General features: G+C 37.2%; 1 protein-coding gene across 1 annotated transcript in view; it reads left to right on the top strand.

The window, feature by feature from the left end:
- Positions 1-4,449: 4,449 nt before the first annotated feature.
- Positions 4,450-25,074, top strand: part of lancl2 (LanC lantibiotic synthetase component C-like 2 (bacterial)) — a 59,154-nt gene continuing 38,529 nt past the window's right edge. The window contains exons 1-5 of the mRNA XM_007233389.4: positions 4,450-4,717; positions 7,216-7,521; positions 19,848-19,965; positions 20,926-21,133; positions 23,609-23,756. Coding sequence (XP_007233451.3) covers positions 7,351-7,521; positions 19,848-19,965; positions 20,926-21,133; positions 23,609-23,756 — 645 coding nt within the window. The 5' untranslated portion in view covers positions 4,450-4,717; positions 7,216-7,350. The remainder of the gene's footprint in view (positions 4,718-7,215; positions 7,522-19,847; positions 19,966-20,925; positions 21,134-23,608; positions 23,757-25,074) is intronic.

A 25,074-nucleotide genomic window follows, 5' to 3' on the forward strand; every position in this document is an offset into this window, starting at 1 on the left:
TGTTCATGTTGGCCTACCATCTTGGTCAAGCTTGGTCATACTGAATGTCTAACTTTGTCAGGTTTATAATGCAAAGCCATCAAACTCAACCAAACTCAAACCAAAAACAAACTCTGTGCTGGTCAAGATCTAAAGTGGTCAAACAGCTTTTTTTTAGCAAGGTACTCAATTACTCAAGATGCAGGTAGTTCTGTCATAAGACATGGTTTCGAATTCTCTGGATGTTTCTCTGGAACAAAGGACTCTGAACACAGTGTTTGTAATTATAAACAACAGTCTGAAACCCCTGATGCCATTGTGGTGGAACAGAGGAGCCTATTTAGCCATAGACAAACACAAGCTCCCTGCCAAGGAATGACATGTGAGGTCATTTGGACTATAATGATACAACCATACAGATGTATGAGAGTATTTGTATAGGGAGAAGTTGTATATTAAGACCTCTAAAAATAATGTATAATAGTACTCATATATTACACTATTTATTTATCTTACTCATGTTGTGGTCTTCATCTCAGAACCTTCTTACACACCTCATCATTTATAATGCTCTAATAATGCTGTCTTTATAGTCATTTATGATCAGCAGCTCTATATGCACTGTATGTACCAATAGGCCTGCTCATCATATTAACAATATATTATTACATCAATATACTGTATTATTACATTGTATATTACACTGCATGTCCTGATGAACAAATTTTACATCACCCCCTCCTCCCCCTCCACCCATACACCCAATCAGTTTTATAACACATTAGTAAAATTACTAACCTTAATAATACTTAATTGTATCTTATTGTTAATGTGTTGATTGCTGTGTTACTGTTACTTTTACAGTTATTTTTCACAAAATCTTAATATTTAAATATATGATCAATATTTAGTCATTATGTATTGAAGGATTTTTTTATGTTTCTTCTTGTAAAGTGTGGTGTTTCAGTCAGTGTTAGTCTTTAAGCTGCCTCAGAGTGCAAATCACTGATTTTGCTATAATCAGTATATGTATATAAAGTATATGTTTGAGTAAAATGAACATTATTGTTTTATTCTATAAACTACAGACACCATTTCTCCCAAATTCCAAATAGATAAATCAGACCTCAAATGATGCAAAGAAAACAAGTTCATATTCATAAAGTTTTAAGAGTTCAGAAATCAATATTTGGTGGACAGACCCTGTTTTTAATAACAGTTTTCATTCATTTTGGCATGTTCTCCTCCGCCAGTCTTACACGCTGCTTTTGGGTAACTTTATGCCACTCCTGGTGCAAAAATTGAAGCAGTTTGGTTTGATGTCTTGTGATCATCCAGCTTACTCTTGATTATATTCCAAAGGTTATTTTTTTAAGTAATGGGGATTGAAAACTTAAGTTAGCATAAATTAAAACATCAAGTTATTACAATTAAAGGGGAAGGATTTATTTCTAAGGTAGCCCAGGGGGAGTCACTACACACTGATGGTGAGTGACAGAAACTGTTGGACACACCCATTATGCAAATAGATTGTGACAGAAGCCAATGGAAAAGAAGCTGTTAATGGCAACAGACTAAACTCAGTTATTATGAGTTGGTTCAACTCAAAGAACTCAGTTTGAATGTATTTGTGCCCACAAATATTCAACCAATTCAAAATAGTTGAGTAATGTTTAGAAATATCCAATTTTATGTAAAACAGACTTAAATCAGTTGAGTTCAGACAACATTTGGGTTTACAGTGTAGGAGTCAAAGTCATATTTTAACACTTTTACAAACAATAAAAGTGTTAAATTAACATTGGTAAATTACCTGTACAGTAATAATTACAAAATGTTACATTTGTGTTTCCAAAAAAGAAAGCTAAATTTACTCAGAACTGTGCAGCACAACACTCCAGCTGTCAGCTCATGAAGTGTGAGGAGGATCAAAAGTTCAGATCCCACTAAGGGATTAGAGCTTCATTGGCAAAAGTCTTTCAATCTGGAGACGTCATGTGACAGTGAGAGCTCTGACCTGTAAACAAATTAAGAGGAAAAGACTAAGGCTTAAACATCTTACGAAACATTCAAATAATTTAGGCTGCAGCATATTTCTCAAATATTTTAAGGCTCAACTGAACATATACTGCGTAGATGACCAAACTGAGATATTTCAGAACCACAGACAAATCTAGGTTGTGATCAAATTGTGATCATTTAAAGTTGGCCTAAACTTTTTAAGTTCTGGTATAAGAATCTGAAATACTATAGCTGCCCTGATTTATGATGATCTCACTTTTACCAAAGCATTTGCATTTTACAAATCTAAATACTGCATAACATTTCATAGATCTAGATGGTCTGGCCAGTTGTGTGCCAACTCATCCTGGCCTAGTGGTCTGGGAGGATTCAACAGGCAGGAGCACAGATGGCAGGGCGTTAAGTCTGTTCTGGCAAAAAAAAAACTCGCTAAAGAAACACAGTATATGAGTGTTCCCACTCCTGTACTGGAACTGTTCTTCCAGCCAAAGGTTAGTTGTGATGTCCGAACACACAAATTCAACCTGATCAGGTGTAAATAGCAGGGTGGAGTTGGGGTGTTTGATAATGCTGTTAGATATCCTGATATTGATGTGAAGCACAATATATAAAGATAAATTAGATTATACTTCTCTAAGGTTTTGGGCTCTTGGCTTGGCTGCACTAATTTGTGCATAGGTTGTTGACATGTAACACAATAAATAGTGAGCTGAGGTGATTTCTGAAGAGTGGCTGTGTCACCTGTCATTGCAGGTATATGGAGTATCCATTGTGCATTCAACACTGTGCATTCAATTCAGTCTCTTGAGAACAGAATGAATAAAATGGAATGGAAAGGTTGTTTTGAAGGTCCGCTGGTTCAGAACTGTAGAATGAGAACAAAGCCCTATTATATAAATTAAAAATGTGCATTAAATATAGCTAACTGGCTGTTTTTTATTCTGCATAATTTATTAATATAATAAATGCAAGTAACAACAAGTAATGTGATTTTTCTCATTTCGTTGCCAGAGGGCAAACGCATGTGACAGTAAACTGCAATCTGTAATGTGCTGCATACAGTGGGAGTTAACCAATTGCCTGCTATAGGACACAGTCGTTCATCATCCAGGCATGAAAAATAATGCGCATAATGGCCATACATATATACATAAATTGTACAGGGAGGAATATGAAAATATTATTAATAAAAGCCTGATCGTATACATGTATGATGTGGGAATAGCCGCATGGCTGATGGCTGTGTGTTCATTTATTACTTTATTATGGTAGGCACTGAAGATTACACACTCTATTGTCAATTATATTCTGTTATTGTAAAAAAAAAATCTGAAATCTGAACCTTTACATTAAAAAAAAAGAATTTAGACACAGACTTTACCATGTGCAAAGGGTGTTTAACAAATATACATAAAGGCTACAACAGACATTACTGAATTATTTATTTGTGAAAATGAACAGTTTATTAAATAACTAGTGGTTATTGAATAATACAGATATTTGCTGATTTTGTGTTTGGATGTCTTTTGCATTCAAGAAGTTGTGGATACAATGTGTTTATAAAGCCTTTGAGATAAATAGATGGTTGGATGGATAGATACATTTTATACATAACAATAAAATATAAAATGAGTAAAAAATGGGTAAAAAAATATATATACATATATGTAAACCATAATTATTAATGGAAAGTAAATACACAATACACAGTATTAATACATTAAGAAATAATGTACATAATAATGAGTTGAGACATTAGTTAAACAATTTGTCCTTATTAAAATGCATTGTAACTTATGTAACTTATTAGCTGGGGCATTCTGTCCGTAAGTACTGTTAATTAATATGCCCTTATTGTAATGTGTTACCAAAATACATATATAAAATCTATTTAAAAATATCAATCAAAAGATATAGAACATGTATAGCACCTGCTTGAAATCTAAATATAAAATATGAAAATAAACTGTTGTGTAGTTGCACATATTCCTGGAATGCTAAAGGCAGTCAGTAAATGTATAAATGGGTAATACAATCTATAGATAGTATATAATAAGAAGAACCTTTATAGCAGCTATGAATATTTATATAGAGAGAATGTATTTTTATATATATTATTCTAGTGGAGATCAGTTAAATTATGAGCAGGGATGCTTTAGTGTTTGTACTCCACTGTATACAGGCTGCACAGTGTGTGCTGTGTGTACTGTAGTACACTGCTCTGCTAATAGTGTTAGAACAGAGAGAAAGATGGAAAGATGGAATTGTCCGGTTTAAGATCCAATAAATGAAGGGTGGGGGGCGTGCTGGATTTGTTTGACGTATAATCCAGAGCCTGTAGCAAATCACACCCGCAATCGCCATCTGTTTCCTCCGAGAGAGAGAGGGAGAGAGAGAGAGAGAGAGAGAATGTGTTTAACCTCCTGGCTGGTGGGCTCGCTCTGGTTGGAGGGGGAGTGAAGTGAAAGCAGAGGGAAGCCCACTCTCTCTCTGACAGACATAAAGTCTCAGACGGAGCGCAGGGGGGGATGGAGGGTCTGCTGGATCGCGGGGGGATGGAGATGGAGAGCTGTAGGTGTTCTCTGGTGGTCTCGGCTCGTCCTGTGGCTCGGCTGTGTGCTGTGTGGTGATGCTGGATGCTGGACCAGCCAACAGAAGCTGCCCTGACCGAGGAGGATGCTGCACTGACCGGGACATGGACTTTCTGTGGCCACTGGTGAGACATACCACACTTTTCCATCTGCTTTCTTATCACTATTAGACTGTGTGTGTGTGTGAGTGTGTGTGTGTGAGTGTGCGTGTTGGTCCTGGTGGTCCTGTAGGTACTGTACCCTGTTATTTTGCTGGTAGCTGTTTTTTTTAGCTGGTTTAAGCTGGTTGATGATCAATGGTCAAGGTGGTTGAAAAGCTGGTCATCCAGGTGAAGACATACAAAGACCCTATACTGGTAAGCTAGTTGATTAACCTGTTCTTGGCCAGTATAGTCCACGCTGCATTTTTAATTTTGGCCATGCTTGGCCATGCTACTCATGATTGTTGGCCAGGTTGGTGGCCTTGCAGGTCAACCAGCTTGGTCTTTGTGGTCATGCTGGTCAAGTAGCATGATCAGGCTTGGTCATACCTGGTCAGTTTCGCTTGCTCAGGTTGATCATGTCTGTAGACAAGTTTAACCATTGAAACCAACATAAACATTTTTATTTAATTCAAAGTATGAGCTCGTACACTAGCTTAACCAGCTTGACCCTGGTGGTCCTGCTGAGAAACCCAGCTCTATTGCTCTATTTAGCTCGTTTAGGCTGGTTTATAATGGTCAGGGTGGTTGAAAAAAAAAAAATTAAATTCAATTGATTGACCCTCTTGAGCTGACCATGCTGTTTTTTTCAGCAGAAATGTTATAAGTACGACAGTTTGGTCAATAAACTTACATTAGGATCTTACACAAGCTTTTAATTTACCTGCTAAAAAAACATTTTGGGCAACTTAAATTGGTTAAACATTGACCAATGTTTGCTAATTAATTTTTTTCTTTTTGACCAACGTGACCAAGCTGGTTGTCCAGCATGACCAAACCCTGATAGAAAAGAACATTGAATAAACATTCATTTTTTGGTTGCATTACATCCTTTAAGATTAATGATGGTAAAAAAAAACGTAAAACACATCTATGTAACATTGCTTAATAGGTTTTGGTTTATTTTGAAATTCTGTCATTGAATCAACATTCATTTAAATGTTTTGAAGCTCTGAATCTACACTCACATTAATGCTTTTAGCTGACAGGGTCTTCCCACAGATAATAGTTTTAATATTAATTAGCAAGTAATGTTTAAAACAAGCCATACATGCAAAACCATAAAGTTGAGTAAATGTTGAATGAATGTTAAATTATGCTGGTCAACCACCAGTTTGTTTTTTTCTGGTCAATTACTTTGGTCATGCTGGTTGATCAGTTTGGTCAGGCTGGTCAACAAGTTCGGTCATGCTGATCAATCAGTTTGGCCTTGCTGGTCAATCAATTTGGTCTTGCTGGTTAACCAGTTTGGTTTTTGGTGGTCAATCAGTTTGGTCATGTTGGTCAACCAGTTCAGTCATGCTGGTCAATCAGTTTGATCTTGCTGGTCAATTTGTTTGGTCTTGCTGGTCAACCAGCTTGGCCATGTTTGGTCCTGCAGGTCAACGAGTTTGATCAATCGTCATACTGGTGGTCTGGCTTGGTCAATGTAACAATGCTTGTATACCAATTAAACATCCCATCATATTTAAACAAAATCATCGACCATTCTATGCTGTGAAAATTGCAGCTGTAGGTGGTTAAAAATCTTTTTTTTTTTTTTTAGCAGGGCAGGAATTGAAAAGAACAGGATGCCTATATGGATCATGTGGATAATGCTGTGTTGTGTTATTTTTTTACTCTGTTGTCCTATTGTAAATAATCCAGCAGCTAAACACAGCGTTAATTATATGAATGTAAATGTTTTCCTCGTACTTTGTTATAAAGCTATACTTACAGCTCTAGAAAAAAAATAAGAGACCACTTAAAAAAATATGAGTTTCTTTGATTTTACCTAATTGAAAAACCTCTGGATTATATTCAAGATGAAGATGGATGATCACAAGCTATCAAACCAAGCATAAGTGCTTTAATTGCACCAGGAGTGGCATAAAGTTATCCAAAAGCAGTGTGTAAGACTGGTGGAGGAGAACATGCCAAAATGCATGAAAACTGTGATTAAAAACCAGGGTTATTCCACCAAATACTGATTTCTGAACTCTTAAAACTTTATGAATATGAACTTGTTTTCTTTGCACTATTTGAGGTCTGAAAGCTCTGTATCCTATTTTTTATTTCAGACATTTCTCATTTTCTGCAAATAAATGCTCTAAATGACAATATTTTTATTTGGAATTTAGGAGAAATGTTGTCCATAGTTACAGAATAAAACAAGAAAGTTAATTTTACTCACACATATACCTATAAATAGTAAAATTTAGAGAAACTAATTCAGAAACTGAAGTGGTCTCTTAATTTTTTTTTCCAGAGCTGTATTTGCACTTTTTTCGAACTTTCCGTTCCACCTTAAATGCTGAGATGCCTCAACGTAACTGCTGCGCTATTTAAGGTGGAGCTGACAATTTGAAAAAAAAAAAAAAAAAAAAAAAACACGTGTATTGATCTTAGTAAAAACTGATCCGTTTTTCCATATTCTTTTACAGACTCCTAAAACTGACCCCACAGACTGTTTTTAGCATTATCAAGCCGCATCAGGAGCGACTGGTTTCTCTACGGGAGACAGAAAAAACGCGTTTTCTCAGGCCGCTCAAGTTTGGCCCCGGCGCGGCGCCGTCGAAATGGGCGACAACATGTCAAAGCGGCTGAAACTCGTCACGTCCTCCGAGTCGGAGATGGAGGAGCGCTCGTTCCCGAACCCGTTCCCGGACTGGGAGCAGGGCGTGCTCGTGTCCTCGGGCTCCGGGGCGAACGGCGGCGGCAGCGGAGAAACTTTCGACGGGAGCGGAAAGGTAATTTAGAGCCGTTTTTCAGTTTAAATACAGTTTATTTTCTCTGCAGCGGCGCCTCCCCCTTCACCTAGCATTAGGGACGCGCTCCAATAAGCGGTTGAGTGCCCTAAGTAGGTTGCTAGGGTACCAACGACCGTACATTGTAAATAGTGAACACTTTTAGGCTTAGTGCTCTAGGTATATAAGCCTCAAGCTGCATTTGGAACTAGGCCTGTTACAGACAGGTAATGCTGTAGCTATATAGGGTAGTTAGCTGTGTATTTGTATACATAACTACTGTATATTTGTATATACTTTTTCCAGGCGTTTAATATTGTATATTTATTGCCTTTTCAGAACGTAAACTGGCCATGTTTTATAAACAGGGAAATAACCAATTGGAGTGAAAAAGCTACATACAGTACTAGTCTAAAGTTTGGACACACCTACTCTTTTTTATCTTGCAAGATAATACTGAAGTGATCCAGTATATGAAGGAACATGTAAAAAATCATGTAGCTAGTAAATAAACACACCAAAATACTCTGTTATCAATAATGTTAATTTGCGTTTTTTCTGGGGCTGGTAACTCTGATAAACATATCCTGTTTCTTTCCTGGGGCAGTCCTGATGAGAGCCAGTTTCATCCTAATGTTTTTTGATGGTCTTTGTGACTGCACTTTTGATGCTTTTAAAGTTTTTGAAAAATTTTAGATTGACTTTTATTCTTTTTCTTGACGTAGTTGAGTAGTTCTTGCCATAACATGGATTAGAACATTACTCAAATAGGACTATTCACTATATACCAACTCTACCTCTTCACAACTTTACAGCTGATAATTTCAAACACACTAAGAGGCAAGACATTCAAGTAAGTTAAATAATTCTTTAAAAGTTCAGCACAGCTTTTAACTGAAAACCATTCCAGACTTTACCTTAGAAACTGACTGAGAAACCAAGCCAAGGTGTGCAAACCTGTCTTATTCAAAGCAAAAGCTACTTTGAAGAATTTTAAATATAAAACATATTCTTGTTTGTTTAACATTTTTAAGTTATTTTGATTACTAAATAATTCCAGATGTTTCTCTTCATAGTTTGAATGATTTTATTATTACTCTACTATGCAGATTTGTTTTTTTTTTTCTTTTTTTAAGGTGTGTCCAAACCTTCGACTGGTACTTTACATGTAAATTAAAAAAAGTAGCAATAGTGGCCATTTTAAAACTGTATAAACACAGTGCAAGTTGGTTAGCTGATTTCAGTTCAGCTTTTCATCAGGATATGATCGCTCATAGCAAAGAACTTTAATCCATGTTTATTTTTTGGTTTCATTACATCTTTTAAGGTTGATGGTGGAAAAACAATCTTTATTTAACGTTCCCTCATAGAAATTGGTTGTAAATGTTGTAATTCTGACATTGAGTCAACGTTCGTTTAAAGGTTTTGAATGGTTGGAGCTTTTGGGTTAAAGATGCTTCCCACACTTCATAATGTTAATATGAATAATTATTGTTTAAACGTCTCTTTCTACACCGCAGAACCATTCTATTATAAGAATAAAATACAATACAAACAGGTTATACATATGCATGTTTTTGTTTGGGATGGGTGGATTAGCAATCTGACCTAAATAGTAAACAGGTATGACCAGAACAAACACCTATAATAAATTAATTCACAAATTTTATATATACTTGAACTGCACTGAAAATTAAAAATGTCTCTAAAACTAATTCTACAACAAAACACTCGAGTAAAAATGGCTCTGGCATAGACTGAATTTGCATAATCTTTTTTGTACAGCAGTCACATTTCAGTCTTACAAACCAAGGTCCAGTTTTAAATACATGTATTTGTTTACATTACTATTATCTATACTATTATATACTATACTATTATAATAGTAATGTAAACAAATGTAATGTAAATAGTAATGTAAACAAATACATGTATTTTAAAAAATCAGATTTGTACCTGTTTTTAAATGTTTTGTGCCTCAATACAATCAAACCTTTAAGAAACATGCATTAATAATGTGCCAAGAGTTGAGGTAATATTGGAGGGGAAGTAATAGGCTCAGATATTGGATACAGGTGCCTTAGCAGGTAGAGAAGCTTACTGCTCTCATTTGTACCACAGCCAAGAACCCAGCTAGGAGCTCATCTGTTCCCACAATTAAACACGGGCTCACAGGCATCTGTACTATCTGTATTTTGCACACAGTAAACGTAGGGCTTGATTTTCAAAAATATGTTCTTTATGGCCTAGAAAGGTACTGTGGCTCCATCTCTGACCTCAGGCCATCATCAGGATCAGCACTCAGCCAGTCAGGAGAAAGAGCCTGGAGTCCAGATTAACCTTCTGTTGTGTTTTGTTGCAGAGAGAGGAAAGGTCATATTGTCACTTAACATGTATATCCTGTGCAGATCTGGGTAATTAAAGGTCAGCACTCTCTCTGTTTGCCCTTAAGAAGATTTACATTTTAGGCTTATGTAGAGTAGTAATGCGTAGGCCGATCAGATATTGAACAGTATTTATAATGTATGTTTAATGGCTATAATATAATTTTGTGTTGTTTGAGCTGCTGCATTCTTATACAGTGCCATCCAAAAGTATTGTAACAGTGAGGTCATTCCCTTTGTTTCTACAGTAGATTGAAAACTTTTACATTTGATTTATGATTATGACACAAAATATCAACATTTTACCTTTTATTTCCAAGTATTTCCGCCTGGATCTGATTCACAGGTCAGAAGATAGCATCTTCACTCTGAACCCCCCCCATTTTCTTGTGAGCAAAAGTATTGGAACATGTGACTGTCAGGTGTGTTTTGTTGCACAGGTGTGTCCTGATACGTTGATTATTCAAACAATAAGCAGCGCTCAATTTCAGATTTGGGTTTTTTTCTGTGCAGACTGAGCATTTATAGTTAAAGGAGTAACCAACATGGAAAATCAATCAGAACCATTGCACAACTATTATTCATAGTCAGAACAGCAGCTTAGAATGTCCTGAATAAGAAAGTCATCACTGGTGTACTAAGCAACAGGTGATAATTAGGTAGCATTAGGAAAACCACATGATGACAGAACCATTGTAAGTGCTATAAAGAAAAAAAACCTAAAACAACTGTTAATGACAACCCCCAGAGGTCAGGAGGACTTCTTGAACAAATGTACAGAGGCTTCACCAGAAGATGAAACCCACTAATTAGCAAGAAGAATAGGAAGGTAGCAAGAAATACAGAGGAAAGCCTGTGGACTTAATATGGACTGATGAGACAAAGACTAACTTTTACCAAAATTAACAGACTTGAACTTGTGAGGTGCTATCTTCTGAGAGAGATTGAATACTGACCAATATTCGATTCTGGATTCACGTTTCGATTTTTGAATGACAAAAAATAGGTTGTTTTTTGTGTATAAACAATTAAAAATACACCTTGTATAAATGTTTCCTGTACTGTTCTAAACCTAAACAAACTATTGTGCTGTTTTATTTCTCAATGAATCACTTTTTTAGCAGTCTAGAGTGGAGGTATCATGATCCAAGCAGACAGTAACAAAAGAATTCTAATTAATTAGTCTATTTAAATAGGTTTTTGTGTTTCTTTACTGGAGTTTTTCTGTTTTTAATGACTGTTTTTAATAACTTTAATTTGGCTGCATTTAAAATTCAAACGTCTTACTTTTCACTCCACTACATTATTGGTAACGGTGACCATAGTCCAATTTTTCCATGACAATGTATTATGCAATGATGCTTTGTTACTGGGCAATAAAAATGATGAAATATCACGACAAAGGGGTTAGAATTTAGTATTTGTTGATATATTGCAATATGTAAGCAAAAAATAATTATTTTAGGCAAACCCTATTATTATTCACTATTATTCATAAAATCTGAGTAACAGAAAAATTATATTTTTTAAACAATCTGTAAACTGGGATCTAAGCACTGTAGACGCTGCACTGCCAGCACAAACTAGCTTAACTGTGAATCCATGAATTTACATCTGAATTTAAGTCTCTTTTTATTTTAAAATAGATTAGATAAGAATTTGATTTGCTCAAAACACAAACACTTTAAGAAAGTGCTTCATGTAAGAAATTCAGCATACTAGAGAAGCACTGCTGACACAGAGTCCCTCAGAAAAGTCCTAGTCCAGCAGAAGCTGATCCCAAATCACTACATTGTGAAGATGCCTTGTTCTGATAGTAAGTAAGAAAGTAAGGTGAATTCAGGACACAGCGCAGCATTTGTGCTGTGCTTTCAGCTCCAGCTGTGGTATTGATCAAACAGCACCACATCCGGCCCAGAAACTGGATTAAATTTCCTCAGAGAGAATCTTCTACATAACATATTGTGATGTTTTTCAATTGCACCATTGTTTCAGAGCTGTGGAGCTGCAGGAGTGAAAAATGACCTGTCAGTAAACCAGGTCCCACAAATAGCACTTAATGACCTTAAATGAGTTTATTGTGTAAATGTATTTATATCTTTGTAGAAGTTCCTCCACTTTTTGTGTTAATGATTTTATCTTGGGGGGTGGAAAAAGTCCTTGCAATTTTGTCCCCCAAAACACTTTTACAAATCAATGTATTACATATGGGTGAGTAGTATGACAGTTTCTATTGTATTATGATTATTTCAGTTATCATATAGTCGTATAGTATGATGCGCATACAGAAAAAGCTATTTTTCTCCATATGCAAAAGCTCACACTATTAAAAAATAAAGGTGGGCAATATAAACGTATTTTATTGTGTTCTGATTTAATTTGTTATCATGATTTAGCATTGGGTCCCAATTTTGGTCATTTCAAGGGTATCTATTCACATCAAATCAGTCTGTGGCAGTTTCACGAAAAAGTGTAACTCACTGTCAGGGCAAATGCAAGCCGAAAACCATCTCAAGTGTGGATAAGTTTAAATTCACTCTAGGGCCCTATTTTAGCAATCTAAAGGCTTTGTTTGTTATCTTAACGACATAATCGTGCAAGCTCGAAATGTGCAAAAGGCATGTACTAATTCTCCGTATTAATTATGGGTGTGTTTCAGATGTAACATGAAATAAATCAATCAGCATGTCACTTGCTGTTTTCTTTAGGAACCAGATGCACTTTGACTTTAGTGGATTGGTATTTTAATGGCGCAGTGCTTCTGCACTTTACAGCAGAGGAAACTGACCTGCATGTTCACATTTTGAATGTGTTTGAGCAGCTCATTTACAGAAACACCAATGTTATTTTATTTTGTATTCTGTTTATTGTTGATGTAAATGTGTAAAATGTTGGGTCTATGCTAGGGCTGCACAATATTGGAAAATATTTAGATGGTAAATGTTCTTTTTCAATGATATATATAGTAGAATATTAAACAATGTAGGGCCAATGACGTCACCAGCCCCATCCCCACTTGTGCGCTGTCTCGCGTCCGGACCGATCTAAAGCTGAGTCAGCACTGAGCACCTAAAACCCGTGGAAAACAGCAAAACAACAGTGATCGGCCCTTTAATCAGACATTTAAATGGCTTTTTAAAAGGCAAATAAGAGCGTTTTTCTGTAATTAAAAGTGTGAAACCAGCTGTACCTGGAAATATCTGCATTGCAAAACTGTGCTGGATTGAGGTGCACAGCTTTCAACAGGTACATTTACAAGCACGTGCCCAACCATGTGGATGGAGGCCATGCGGTTACCTCATGTTTACGCTCCCCCTCCCCCTTAGCTTCTCAGGCAGCAGCAGCCTGTCACTTACACAGACACAGAGACAGCGCAGTGTATCTACTTCTTGTGTCAAAGAATCAAAACATTGCAACATGACGTTTTTGATTTAATTGCCTTAAGTGACCTCTTACGTCCTGCAATGTGACTATTGTGCATGCACACATCGCAGGACAATGTTTAAACTATATATTGTTTCACTCAAGTCAGTGGCGTGCCAGTTTTTTCCATTGCAAGATATCAATATGTCAGAAATTTACCTGAACACACCTCACTCTCAGACCACCACACCCATCAATGTAGAGTGTGTGAACTGAACCGTGACCCCCGTACTGTGATTGTATTTTTTCAACCTCATCCAAAAAGTTGTGTTTGGTGGTTTCGTCGTGATCTGTATTAACTTCAGTCTGTGGTTGTGTCAGAATCCTTCCTAATTCACTTCACCAGGCTCTGCGTTCGTTCCACTGCAGTACGTCGAGGCTCGTGGGACGCGTGTTCTCTGAAAGCTAGCGATCCTTTTGTTATGCAAACTGCTGAGGGAGTTTATCTCTTTAAAACATTCGCTCCCCGAGCAGCAGCAGAAGGCTTTGTTACAGGCCTGTGAGCAAACAGGGAGGAGGTTCTGTGCCACAGTGTAGGAGACTCTCAATCACAGTCACAAACGATGTAGCTCCAAAACACGCGGTTACTGGATTGCAGCACATTTGAGACATCAGGGATTCAAGAAACCTGCAATAAATTCCTTTCTAAACAACAGATTTTGACATTAGTTGCTGTGTATGCAGTGCGGTCGCACTGTAATATTATATTGTAACTGTTGTGTATCAAAGCATGCAACATGAAATATTTATTTAAATATTAGAACTGTAATTTTCCAGGTATTGGTCTATACAGGTTGATTATTTTTAGAGTGAAAAGATGGCCCAGCTGGATGGACTGAATACCAATGTACTACCATTGCCCAATGATAGCATGGCGGATAAGACCATGTCTTTACAAGCTTTGGTGTAAAAACATAGAGTTAAAACTAGACCATATTGACCATGTAACATTGCATGCCTGTAGTTGGTTTGCTTTGGTCGGAATTGGTTAATTAGTTTGTAAATTTGGAGCATTTTCCATTTGGTTTGGTTTGGTTTGGTTTGTTTTCACACAGGAAAAAAATCCAAGTGCACCAAAAATGTGTCACAACAATCCATGTTACAAGGTTTTCTCTGCTCAGACATGTCTGGGGTGGGAGCAAGAAAGTAAATACTGGAAGAAGGTCCTGTGTTCTGAACTTGTGCAGATATTTCTGTGCAGTTTAACATGGAGCATCAAAGTATCTGGACAATATACAAGATTAAAATACCCCTGCAGAGCCATTGGGCTCACTTGAGTATCTGAGTATACCTGATACTCATGTTGGATTGTGGTGGGATCCCATTTTTTTATCACAAATAACCTTCTTCAGAGTTCACTTGGGACTAAATCGAGACCGCCTCTTCTTAAGGGTCTTGGTGTAGTTGTTTTGGTTCATATCTGAGTGTATACTGTATTTACATCTGCCCAAACAAATCGTCCAAATAATTTAATCTAAAATGTGCAGGTGTAAAAAAAAAAGCGCCTTTAGTCAAGAAAAGTAAAAAAAATCAAGAGAGCTGGCAATATTCTAATTATTTTATGTATTTAAAACCTATGCAGAGTTCACTGTCCTCAGAGTTGTACAGATCTGGAAATTTGGCCATTGCTACAAAATGTCTTGGAATTATTTCTTTCTGGAAAAGATGAGCTATTGAGCCATTCATGTGATATAGCTTTACAACTGTTGCCCTATTTCTTGAACACCAAATGATTAACAAAGAGATTTGTAAAAGATTTGTATGTAATATGCAAATATGTAAATGCATTAAGGCTCTCGAAATACTGGAAAAATATATATATATTTTCCAGGAAGAATGAAAAACCCTGCCACTGGTCTTGCTTTGTCCATCCATTTTGTCAGCCATAGCACTTGTCAGTACAAGTCACTCCAAGACTTTGTTGAACACGTAACCTGAGAATTGAAGCTACTGTCTGCAGCCAGGCCTCGTATCCTGCTGGTCAGTCTGTGCTCTTCCTCTTAGTTATGAAGACAGAAAGTATGATTCAGTAGAAACAGACCCTCCCTGTCGGTGCACATAACACTAGACCCTGTTGACTCTGATCTGTGCCATATGGACATGCTGTGTATCTTGTCTACGCTAGAGGTGGGCAGTATGATGACACATTTGGTCATTGTTACAGCTTTGAGCATATTGTGGCTATTTAAAGAACACTGAACTAGTGTATGTTTGATGAAGAAGAGAACAAAACTAGTCCTGTTTGATTGAAATTTAATATTTCAAAAAGTACAGTTCTATAACATTATTGGACTAGCTTTAGATAGTGCTAAATAACTGTCTCATGTTTGTTTTTATTTAATGTGCAGTTGAACTAATTAGCTCACCGATATAGAAAATATAGAAAATACATATTCTCTGAGTATTGAGAGATTGGGAGATATTTCTTTTTTATACCCCATCCTTATTTCATACAACAAATCCTAGGTTTTCTGTATTTCACATTAGGGGTGGGCAATATTATATTGTATACAATATATCGTGACACAGAAATATCATGATATTAAAAATCCATATTGTGATAATAGGGCTGTTCTGTCTTAAAAGTAGTCTATTATTTACTGTGTAGCTTTAGGTGTATTTATTGTATAATTGTTTTAGTTTGCAGTTTATATGCATGCACTAAATATTCTGCAATATTTTTTTCTGCATTATATTATTTTATGCTATATTATTTATTTTGCCACATTATGATTATTCTGTTATACTATTATACTATATTCCTGAAATGAATGACTTATTTTAGTTTTTCTATATCGGCAAGTATATTGTTATCGCAAAAATACTCTGAAATATTGTTATATTATTTTAGAGCCATATCGCCCACCCCTACTTCACATACACTAAATGAACAAAAGTATCATAACTTCTACTAGATTTTGGAGCATTGCTGTGAGAAATTGATTACATTTAAAGACAAGAGGTCAGGATGTTGAATGATCACCACCCCACCATCTTATCCCCAACTTTTTAGCTCAGCCCAAAAGGCAATATAATATAATTTTTTTATTTTTTTTATTTTTTAAGAATGTTGAGGATATAACCTGTGCTTAGAGGACACTGAACCAACTGTACACTTTATTATAAAGAGCATTATTATTTGTGTTTTAATTGCATGAGTAGTTGCAGTAAATTTTGAATACGTGTCTGAAACATCTAAATTGTGTTTTTAATGCATTTCACTACTAATCCATTTGGACTGTGATTACATGTATTTCTTTAAATGTAGTGTATTGTAAAAATGTCTTTTAAATATTGTGATATAATGGTCCCTATCTTACAACATGTTGCGATGAAAAGCATGCATATATGTAAATATCTTGACTATTCATCAAGTACGTATATGTTCAAAATACGGACCATATCCAAGCATTTCTGTACTTTTCTTTCTATTGCAAATATCATGACATTTATTGAGTCAATATATGCTTTATATCATACTTGGGACAATATCCTGAAATATAAGGGCTCAATATATGCAAAGTATACAACATGGACAATATCCTGGGGAATACATTTGTCAAGAAATGCTTACGTCTTCATCAAAACATGTTTCTACATTTGCCATAGGGCCAGAGCTACTTATACATTATGACAACATTTTAGACTCAGAGATATCTTTGGATACATTTTATTGTGTATTTACTCAGAATTATTTGCACAAACAAAAGGTTTTCTTGATAGATATACGGATTCCTGATATGTCGCGTGTAGAAATGTTCCCATTCCGGACTTCAGACACACTCCGTATTTGGAAGCAGTCCACCCCGTATATGCTCCTGATATACCCGGAAATGCACAGAATTTGAAACTTTCCGGATATAGATACCCCCAGATACGCTGTCTTTTTGCGTAGTGATTTATATCAGAATTTAGTGTCATTTAAAAAGCAACAGAGCTTACAACTATATATCTATGTTGATGGGTGTGGTGGTCTGAAAGTGAGGTGTGTTCAGGTAAATTTCTGGCATATTGATTTTTTTTTTTTGGCTTCTGAAAACACAGGCACGCCACTGACTCAATACAACCTAGAAAATAGTCAACAGTCCGGCGACTGTTGACAACATAGTGCACCCTCACCCATTAAACACACACAAGGACAAGCAGCAGTGCACAAACCCAGTTATTACATCAACAATAAACAGAATACAGAATGAAATAACATTGCTACTTCTGTAAATTACCTGCTCACAGTGTGGACAGGAAAGTCAGTTTCTTCTACTGGGAAGCGCAGAAGCACTGCGCCTTTAAAATACCAATCCAGCAAAGTCAGTGCGCAGCTGGCTCTTAATGGGAATAGCAAGTGACACGTTGATTGATTTATTTTACACCCACAACACACCCATGATAAATTAAGGTGTATTTTTCCTGTCATTACGATAGCAAAGACACACTTGATATGCTCTAAATCAGGTTGCACAGTTGTCGGCTCGCCTATAGATCACTAAAATAGTGCCCATGTTTTTTTAAAAATTGCCCAGATCTTCGTGGTAGGACAATTGGCTGTGCTAAATTGAGTGTGTGAGTGACTGGTTGTGTGTGGTACCCTGTGATGAACTGGTGTGCTGTCTAGGGACTAGTATTCCCAAATCGAGCACAATGACTCCACCACTTGATGTTTGATTACAGTAATGGAGTTTAAATATTACTTATTGCCCAGGTATTATCAGGACATGCTGACTTTAAAAGCAGTTGCTTTTTAGCCTACTATCCTGTAGTTTGTTCTGTGAAACAGTGTGTAAAATGCCAGGATGTAGCAGTGCAGGTTTCTGCTCAGTCTGCTGGGCTGCTGCTGAGGTGGGCTGGGCGGGGCTGTGTCGGTTCAGTCTGCTGTAGGTGAGTGTTTTGATTCCCAGGTCAGGAGAGTCTCTCATCTCTCATTAGCATTCAGCTCACAGACGCAGCGCTCCTGCAGATAGAACTGCCAGCCGAGTCAGTACCTGGCAGTATCAGTTCTGAAAAGGTGCTACCAGCTGTGTGTGTGTGTGTGATATAACAAAGAAGCACAGAGAGTGATAGAAATGCCCTGACACTGGATGTCCCCCAATGACGACACGCACTCTGATCAAAAACCTTCCACTGTTCTTTATCTGCAGCCACAGACTTCCTTTGTGAGAGATCTAACAGTCCGTACCTAGAGCCTCATAATACTGCTTCACTGTGTTTCAGTGATGCACTGTTCTGAGAATTCTGCTGCACTGATACTTATATACAGCTCTGGAAAAAATTAAAAGAACAATTCAATTTCTGAATCAGTTTCTCTGAGTTTGCTATTTGTAGGTATATGTTTGGGTAAAATGAACATTGCTGTTTTATTCTATAAACTACGGAAAACATTTCTCACACATTCCAAATAAGAATATTGTCATTTAGAGCATTTATTTGCAGAAAATGAGAAATGGCTGAAATAACAAACAAAGGTGCAGAGCTTTCAGACTTCAAATAATGCAAAGAAAACAAGTTCATATTCATAAGGTTTTAAGAGTTCAGAAATCAATATTTTGTGGAATAACCCTGGTTTTTAATCACAATTTTCATGCATCTTGGCATGTTCTCCTCCACCAGTCTTACACACTGCTTTTGGATAACTTTATGCCGCACCTGATGCAAAAATTCAAGCAGATTGTTTTTATGGCTCGTGATCATCCATCTTCCTCTTGATTATATTCCAGAGGTTTTCAATTTGGTAAAATCAAAGAAACTCATCATTTTTAAGAGGCCTCTAATTTTTCCAGAGCTGTATACGGTGCTTTCTGTCTGTATTTTGTGTTCATTACTTCCGTGCACTGTCTGAAAGATTAAGGATACGACAGAATGGAGCAGTACCATTGCAATTCTATCCTAAAAAAATATGGCAGAACTATATTTAGTTTTAGTTTAGTGGATGTATGCCAGTGTAACAGTTGCTTGAATGTGTGGGCAGTGATGCTCACAACATTTTAAAAGAAAGTATTCATTTTCTTACATATAGGCAGTATAAATGCGTCTGCATATAAATGAGTCTATCTGTATACTATTGCTGAGTACTATTGTATTTAACCATATGATTTCTCTGAGTATGTTATTTAGATGTAGTGTAGTAAAATTGTTCATATTTGGATAACTGTTTTCACTTTGTCCGCACATTGAAATATTGCTGTAAATATTTGGTGTCATGACAACATCTTTAAATATCATCATATCACCTAGCCCTAGTTTTCTTCTGCTTGCTTTGCAATATTATAGCAGGTCTTGCATTGTGGGCCTTAAAGGCATCATTTATTTCTCGCCACCTCGTATCTGGGTGTTCTGAATAAGGCTTTTACCACCAGGGACACGTCCTGTTATTCTTCTAATAGTTGGCCTTTTTCTTTTCTTTTTTTACTTTTACACATTTTCTAGCGTTGTGTCTGACCATATAATGCACTGTGTTTATTTGATAATCACACATGATCTTTAAACTAAAATTTATCATTTTCTTTCTTCTTATCATTTTCTAAACAGATCAGTGAGGCGTTTCAGAAGAAAGTACAGAACAAGATTAAAGATCTTCTCCAGCAGATGGAGGAAGGGCTAAAGACTGCAGACCCCCACGACTTCTCCACCTACACAGGCTGGACAGGTGAGGGTCCCTCCAGTGACCTCACTACCTGCTACCAAGTATTAACATTTCATTACACTTCACTGATTCTTATGCTTTACTGTGAAAATTGGCATTGTGTGTCCAAATGTGGAACTCTCATGATAATAATTTCACTAAAGCATACTAACATTAGCGGCCAGTTACTGGGGAGAGAACTAAGGTTAGCGTAGAGCTAGCTGACATTAGCGGCAAGGTTAGCATAAAGCTAGTTGACATAAGAGGAGAGCTAGCTAATCTTAACGGGGAGAGAACATTAGCGAAGTTTAGCGGAGTTAACATTAGTGGTGAGCTAGCTAACATACTAACATCAGCGGCGAGCTAGCTAATGTTACTGGGGAGAAAACTAAGGTACGCAGAGTAAACCTCACAATGAGCTAACTAACGTTACTGGGGAGAGAACTTAAGTTAGCGGTGTTAACATCAGCGGCAAACTAGCTAACAATCTAATATTAGCAGAGAGTTAGCTATGTTACCAGGGAGAAAACTAGGGTTAGCAAAGAGCTAGCTAACATTAGTGGTAAACTAACTAACATGCTAACATGTTCTGTATCACAGTGGAACAAAATTGAAAAAGAAAATTGATAAATGGAAAAAGTTAAGTTTTAATTTTGGCTTGTGATCATCCATCTTCCTTTTTATTTCCCCCATTTTCTCCCCAATTTACACAGCCAAATACCCAACCCACTCATTATTTTTTTTTCCCAGAGCTGTATATTATACAGTAAGTTAATAACTTAATAATCATGAAAGTAGAGACAGTTACTCCAACAAAAGCAGTGTAAACTCTTTTTATTTTATTTTTTAAAATACTGTAGTCACATATTTTTTAGTTCTTTGGCTGCACATGTTCACTCATGTTCAGTGTGTCCCTCAGTAGTACTGTGACGGTTTCAGCTCATGTTGTGTATTAAAGTGCGGCTCTGTGTGTGTGTGTTGCAGGTATTGCCTTGCTGTATCTGCAGCTGCATCGCGTGAGCAACGAGGCTGCTCATCTTCAGCGTTCCCTCGATTACGTCAAGCGCACCCTGCGGAACCTGAACGGCCGCCGCGTCACTTTCCTCTGCGGAGATGCTGGACCACTAGCCGTGGGTGCAGTCGTCCACCACCGGCTCAACAACCAGGCCGACTCTAAAGAATGCATCACCAAGTATGACACTCTCCCCCTCGTTTCACACTCTCTGTTCTTGTTGTTGCTCAGTCTGTAGTGACATGAGCTGTTTACAGTCTGAGGAGCGGCGTCTCTGCATGAAGACAGTTAATAACCGTCTCTGGGAGACAAAGAGCTGAGAGATCTGAGAGATCTGAGGGACTGGATGTTCTCTGGTATCTGTATTGACACTGAGAAGCCTTTTGTGGTCTGTTCATATTAGTCCATCTCTGAGTCAGAGCCCCAATCAGAGCCTCAGCTTTGTGGTGACCATCTCTTAGATTTGTGTGTGTGTGTATTGTGTGTGTGTTGTGTGTGTATTGTGTGTATTGTGTGTGTACAGGGCTGCATGCTGTGCTCTGCTCCTCCTTTGGCTGCATGGCACTGTAACTCTGCAGCTCCCAGCGTGAGACTGATTACACAGACTGTAAACTCACATCCTGATCTCTCTCTCTCTCTCTCTCTCTTTATTTCTCTCTCTCTCTATCTCTCTCTTTCTCTCACTCTCTCTCTTTCTCACTCTGTCTGTCTGTCCATCAAATATCAGTTTGATTCAGGTCTGCTTTATTAATACAACTGTCTCAGTAACTGTGTTGCCAAATAAGCACAAAAACATTAAATCTAAACAATTTAACTGATGACATTAAACACAGACAATCAATAATGAACAACCCAAGCAACATAATAATAATAAAAAAAAACTTATATTCATAGACCAATATAAGATAAGCAAAAAAATAAATAAATAAGCTCCCTTTTTCACTGCACATCCTGGTCCTTTTTCACTCACTATTTTGTACCTCCTTTTCATAAGCTCTTTTCCTTCTCTAGCCCTCTTTCACTCATTCATTTTTCCTTCATTAATTTTTCTTTATTATATCTCTCTTTTCTCTATACTATCTAATTTTTCCTCTTTTTCTTCTTTCTTTCTTCTCTCACTTTCTATTTTAATTTCTCCCTCTTCTTCTATTGGCTCTCTCTTCTTTCGGGTTTCTCTTTCTCACTTTTCTTCCATTTGCTTTTATCTACTTTCTTTTTTAGTATTTTATTTCTTCATTATATCTTCTTTATTTTATTTCTTTCCTTTTTCTGTTCCCTCTCCTTGTCTTTGTAGCTTTATTTTTTGTCACTTTCATTTTTTCTTTCTTACTTGTTACTTCTGTCATCTACCTCCTGACTCCAGCCTGCCAGTTTTGTGATACTAAGATGTGTTTAATAGTTTGAGGAGTAGACTGCCCTGCACTTTTAACCACTAGAAATACATTTTATAGGGTTACAAATGTAACCCTATATTCCACTAGCTAAAATACTTAATTTTCTTGAAGTCCTTCATTTGAAGACACTGATTTAAGTCTCTGATGCTCATGAAAACCGTTATGAAAACTGTTGATGCCATAAAATAGCCAACATGTTGCTGATATGGCACAAAACCCAAACAAACAAACAAACTTCTGTCATTTCATATCTCTCTATTTGCTCATTTGTCCCCTTTTCCTTCTTTCTTTCTTCGCTCACTCGCTCTTCTGTTTTCTCCCTCTTTCGTAATTCCTTTTCTCTCTTATTCTTCCATTCACTTATATATCTTCTTTTTTGTATTTCTTTCTTTTATCCCCTTCACTCAGTATAATTCAATTTGCGTTATACTGTATATGTGACTGTTATGGCGTGGGTTCTTTTACACTCTACAACATAAGAAAAGAGACACAACATGAGAGTAAGTTTTAAACAAAGATTACTTTTATTAATTATAAATAAAAATTTACATATAATAAAAAATATAAATGAATAAAATATGTCTATGAATGCAGTGATCGTTGTGAATGAGTGGATGCATGTTTGCGTCAGTAGATGATCCATGTAGAGACAAAAAAAAAAAAAAAACAGAGAAGGCCAAATGAGAGAGACAAAACCCCACCTAATAATCCCAGCCCTGCCCGTGCACTGGCAGACTAGTACCTGAAGGGGGCCCAGGGGGTCATCACAGTGACATACAGTATTTACTGTTATATTGTCAAGCATTGGGACAGTCATATACTGTGGGAATACATATGATTGTCCCTGTACATCTAATATACATGTTTAATAATTAAATCATTTGGAATATTCATTTTTTTTATTTCTCTCTCACACTTTCTGTCTCTACCTCTTTGTCTTTCTCTCTCTTTCTCTCCTGAGTGTGGGATGCTTGCTTCTTGGCAGGTTTCACTGGTTTCTTGCTGGGAGGCCCATCTGCTTAAGATCAGCCTTATCTTCCATTATATTTCTCTTTTTATCATCTCTGATAATCTTTTCTGAAGAAGAACTTGTGTTGAAGAGCTCATGTGTTGCTGCCTTTTGTTATTGGTGGTTTTGCTGTTATTGATTAGCTTTTTAGAGTCAGTTCTGGAGCCCCACCAGCTTTGTGAATGTTTGTGATTCCCCTTCTCTGAGATTCAGGCTTCTCTGTGATAGCCCATTCCTCTATCTGTCTTGCAGGTTGCTTCAGCTCCAGCGCTCGGTCCTCAGTCCAGACTCGGACATGCCAGATGAGCTGCTGTACGGACGGGCAGGGTACCTGTTCGCCCTGCTCTACGTCAACAAAGAGATCGGCTCAGACACAGTGGATGAGAGCACCATCTCCAAGGTACCCAGCAGAAGTCCATCTGCCGCCTATTCACACCTAGATTCTCTCACCCTCACTTAGATATTACAGTATGGTAAATTCAGTGGAGCTGATTCCCATAAAACATTGCTAAAAATCTTTATTTTGTGGGTTTATATATTTAAGTAAGTGGGTGTCTGCTGTTTTCTCGTATTGCGCTGAACCGAATAGAAGATTTAAAATAAGTTAGAAGGTTTCCACCCAATTCTCCTTGTTCCCCAGAGAGTCTGCATTCATTTTTCTGTTCCTATTCTCCAGCCGAGCTCTTTAATGGAGCACTGTATTGCGTGGCATACCTGGCTCAGTCGGGGGCTGGAATAGAATAAGAATGGCCTGAGGGTCCACAGCGATCATGGTGGGGACTGCTGTAATAGACTTGAGTGTATTTGGTGCACATGACCAGGCAGATCATACTGTAGAAAGATGAGGGGATGTGCTGGAGTGTAAATCAGAGTTGAGGCACAACTCATGTTAGTTTCTTAAAGCTGATATCTGTAAGTTTTGGGATTTATGGCCCTCTCTGTTGAGAAAGGTTAATTACACAGAGTATGCAGAAGAATCATTTTAAACTGGGCGGGTGTGATGCGGTCTCCTTTCAGAGTGGGTGAATCCGATTCCAAGTTATGTTCACTCAGAGAGAGAGAGACACTTTGTTTTTTTTTTTCTGTAGTAAGTCATAACATGATCAGGATGTATCATCAGATATTAAGTATTAAGGAAACATGCAGAGTTTAAACCCTGCCAGCTGTTGTCAGTAGAGCTGCAGACAGTATTTTCTTATTTGAACTGTGTGGTTCTTAACAGTAATTAATCTGTGGGAATGTTCCTCAGAATCTGCCTAATGCCATTCCCCCAGTCCCATTCCACACCCCAGGTTGCCAGATATAGACAGCAGCATGCAGCCATGACAGTAGGCGAGCTGGTCATGTTTCTGCTGAACAGGTAATCACTGAGCTTTAGTAAGGTCGCTAAGTTTGTTTGAAAATCTGTAAGAAAGCCTTACCTGGACAGTAGAGACAGTTATTCCAACAGAAGCAGAATAAACTACATTTTAATAACCTTGATTTTACAGCAACAAAACATGAGTGATCAGGTGTCCCAATGCTTTAGTCCAAATAATGTATGAATATCTCTGTGTATGTATTGTGTTTTTTTTAGTACAGTGCACAGAATGAACAGGCCAGCACTGTTGTGCTGTAAGACAGCCAACACCCTCTCACAGCCTGGAGGAACAACTAAGACAGGATGCCCTAGAGAGCCTCAGACTCAGTGCTGGAAACTGAGAATTGTAGGAAATGTT

The sequence above is a fragment of the Astyanax mexicanus genome, chromosome 6, assembly GCF_023375975.1.
Source record: "Astyanax mexicanus isolate ESR-SI-001 chromosome 6, AstMex3_surface, whole genome shotgun sequence".
Classification (NCBI taxonomy): domain Eukaryota; kingdom Metazoa; phylum Chordata; class Actinopteri; order Characiformes; family Acestrorhamphidae; genus Astyanax; species Astyanax mexicanus.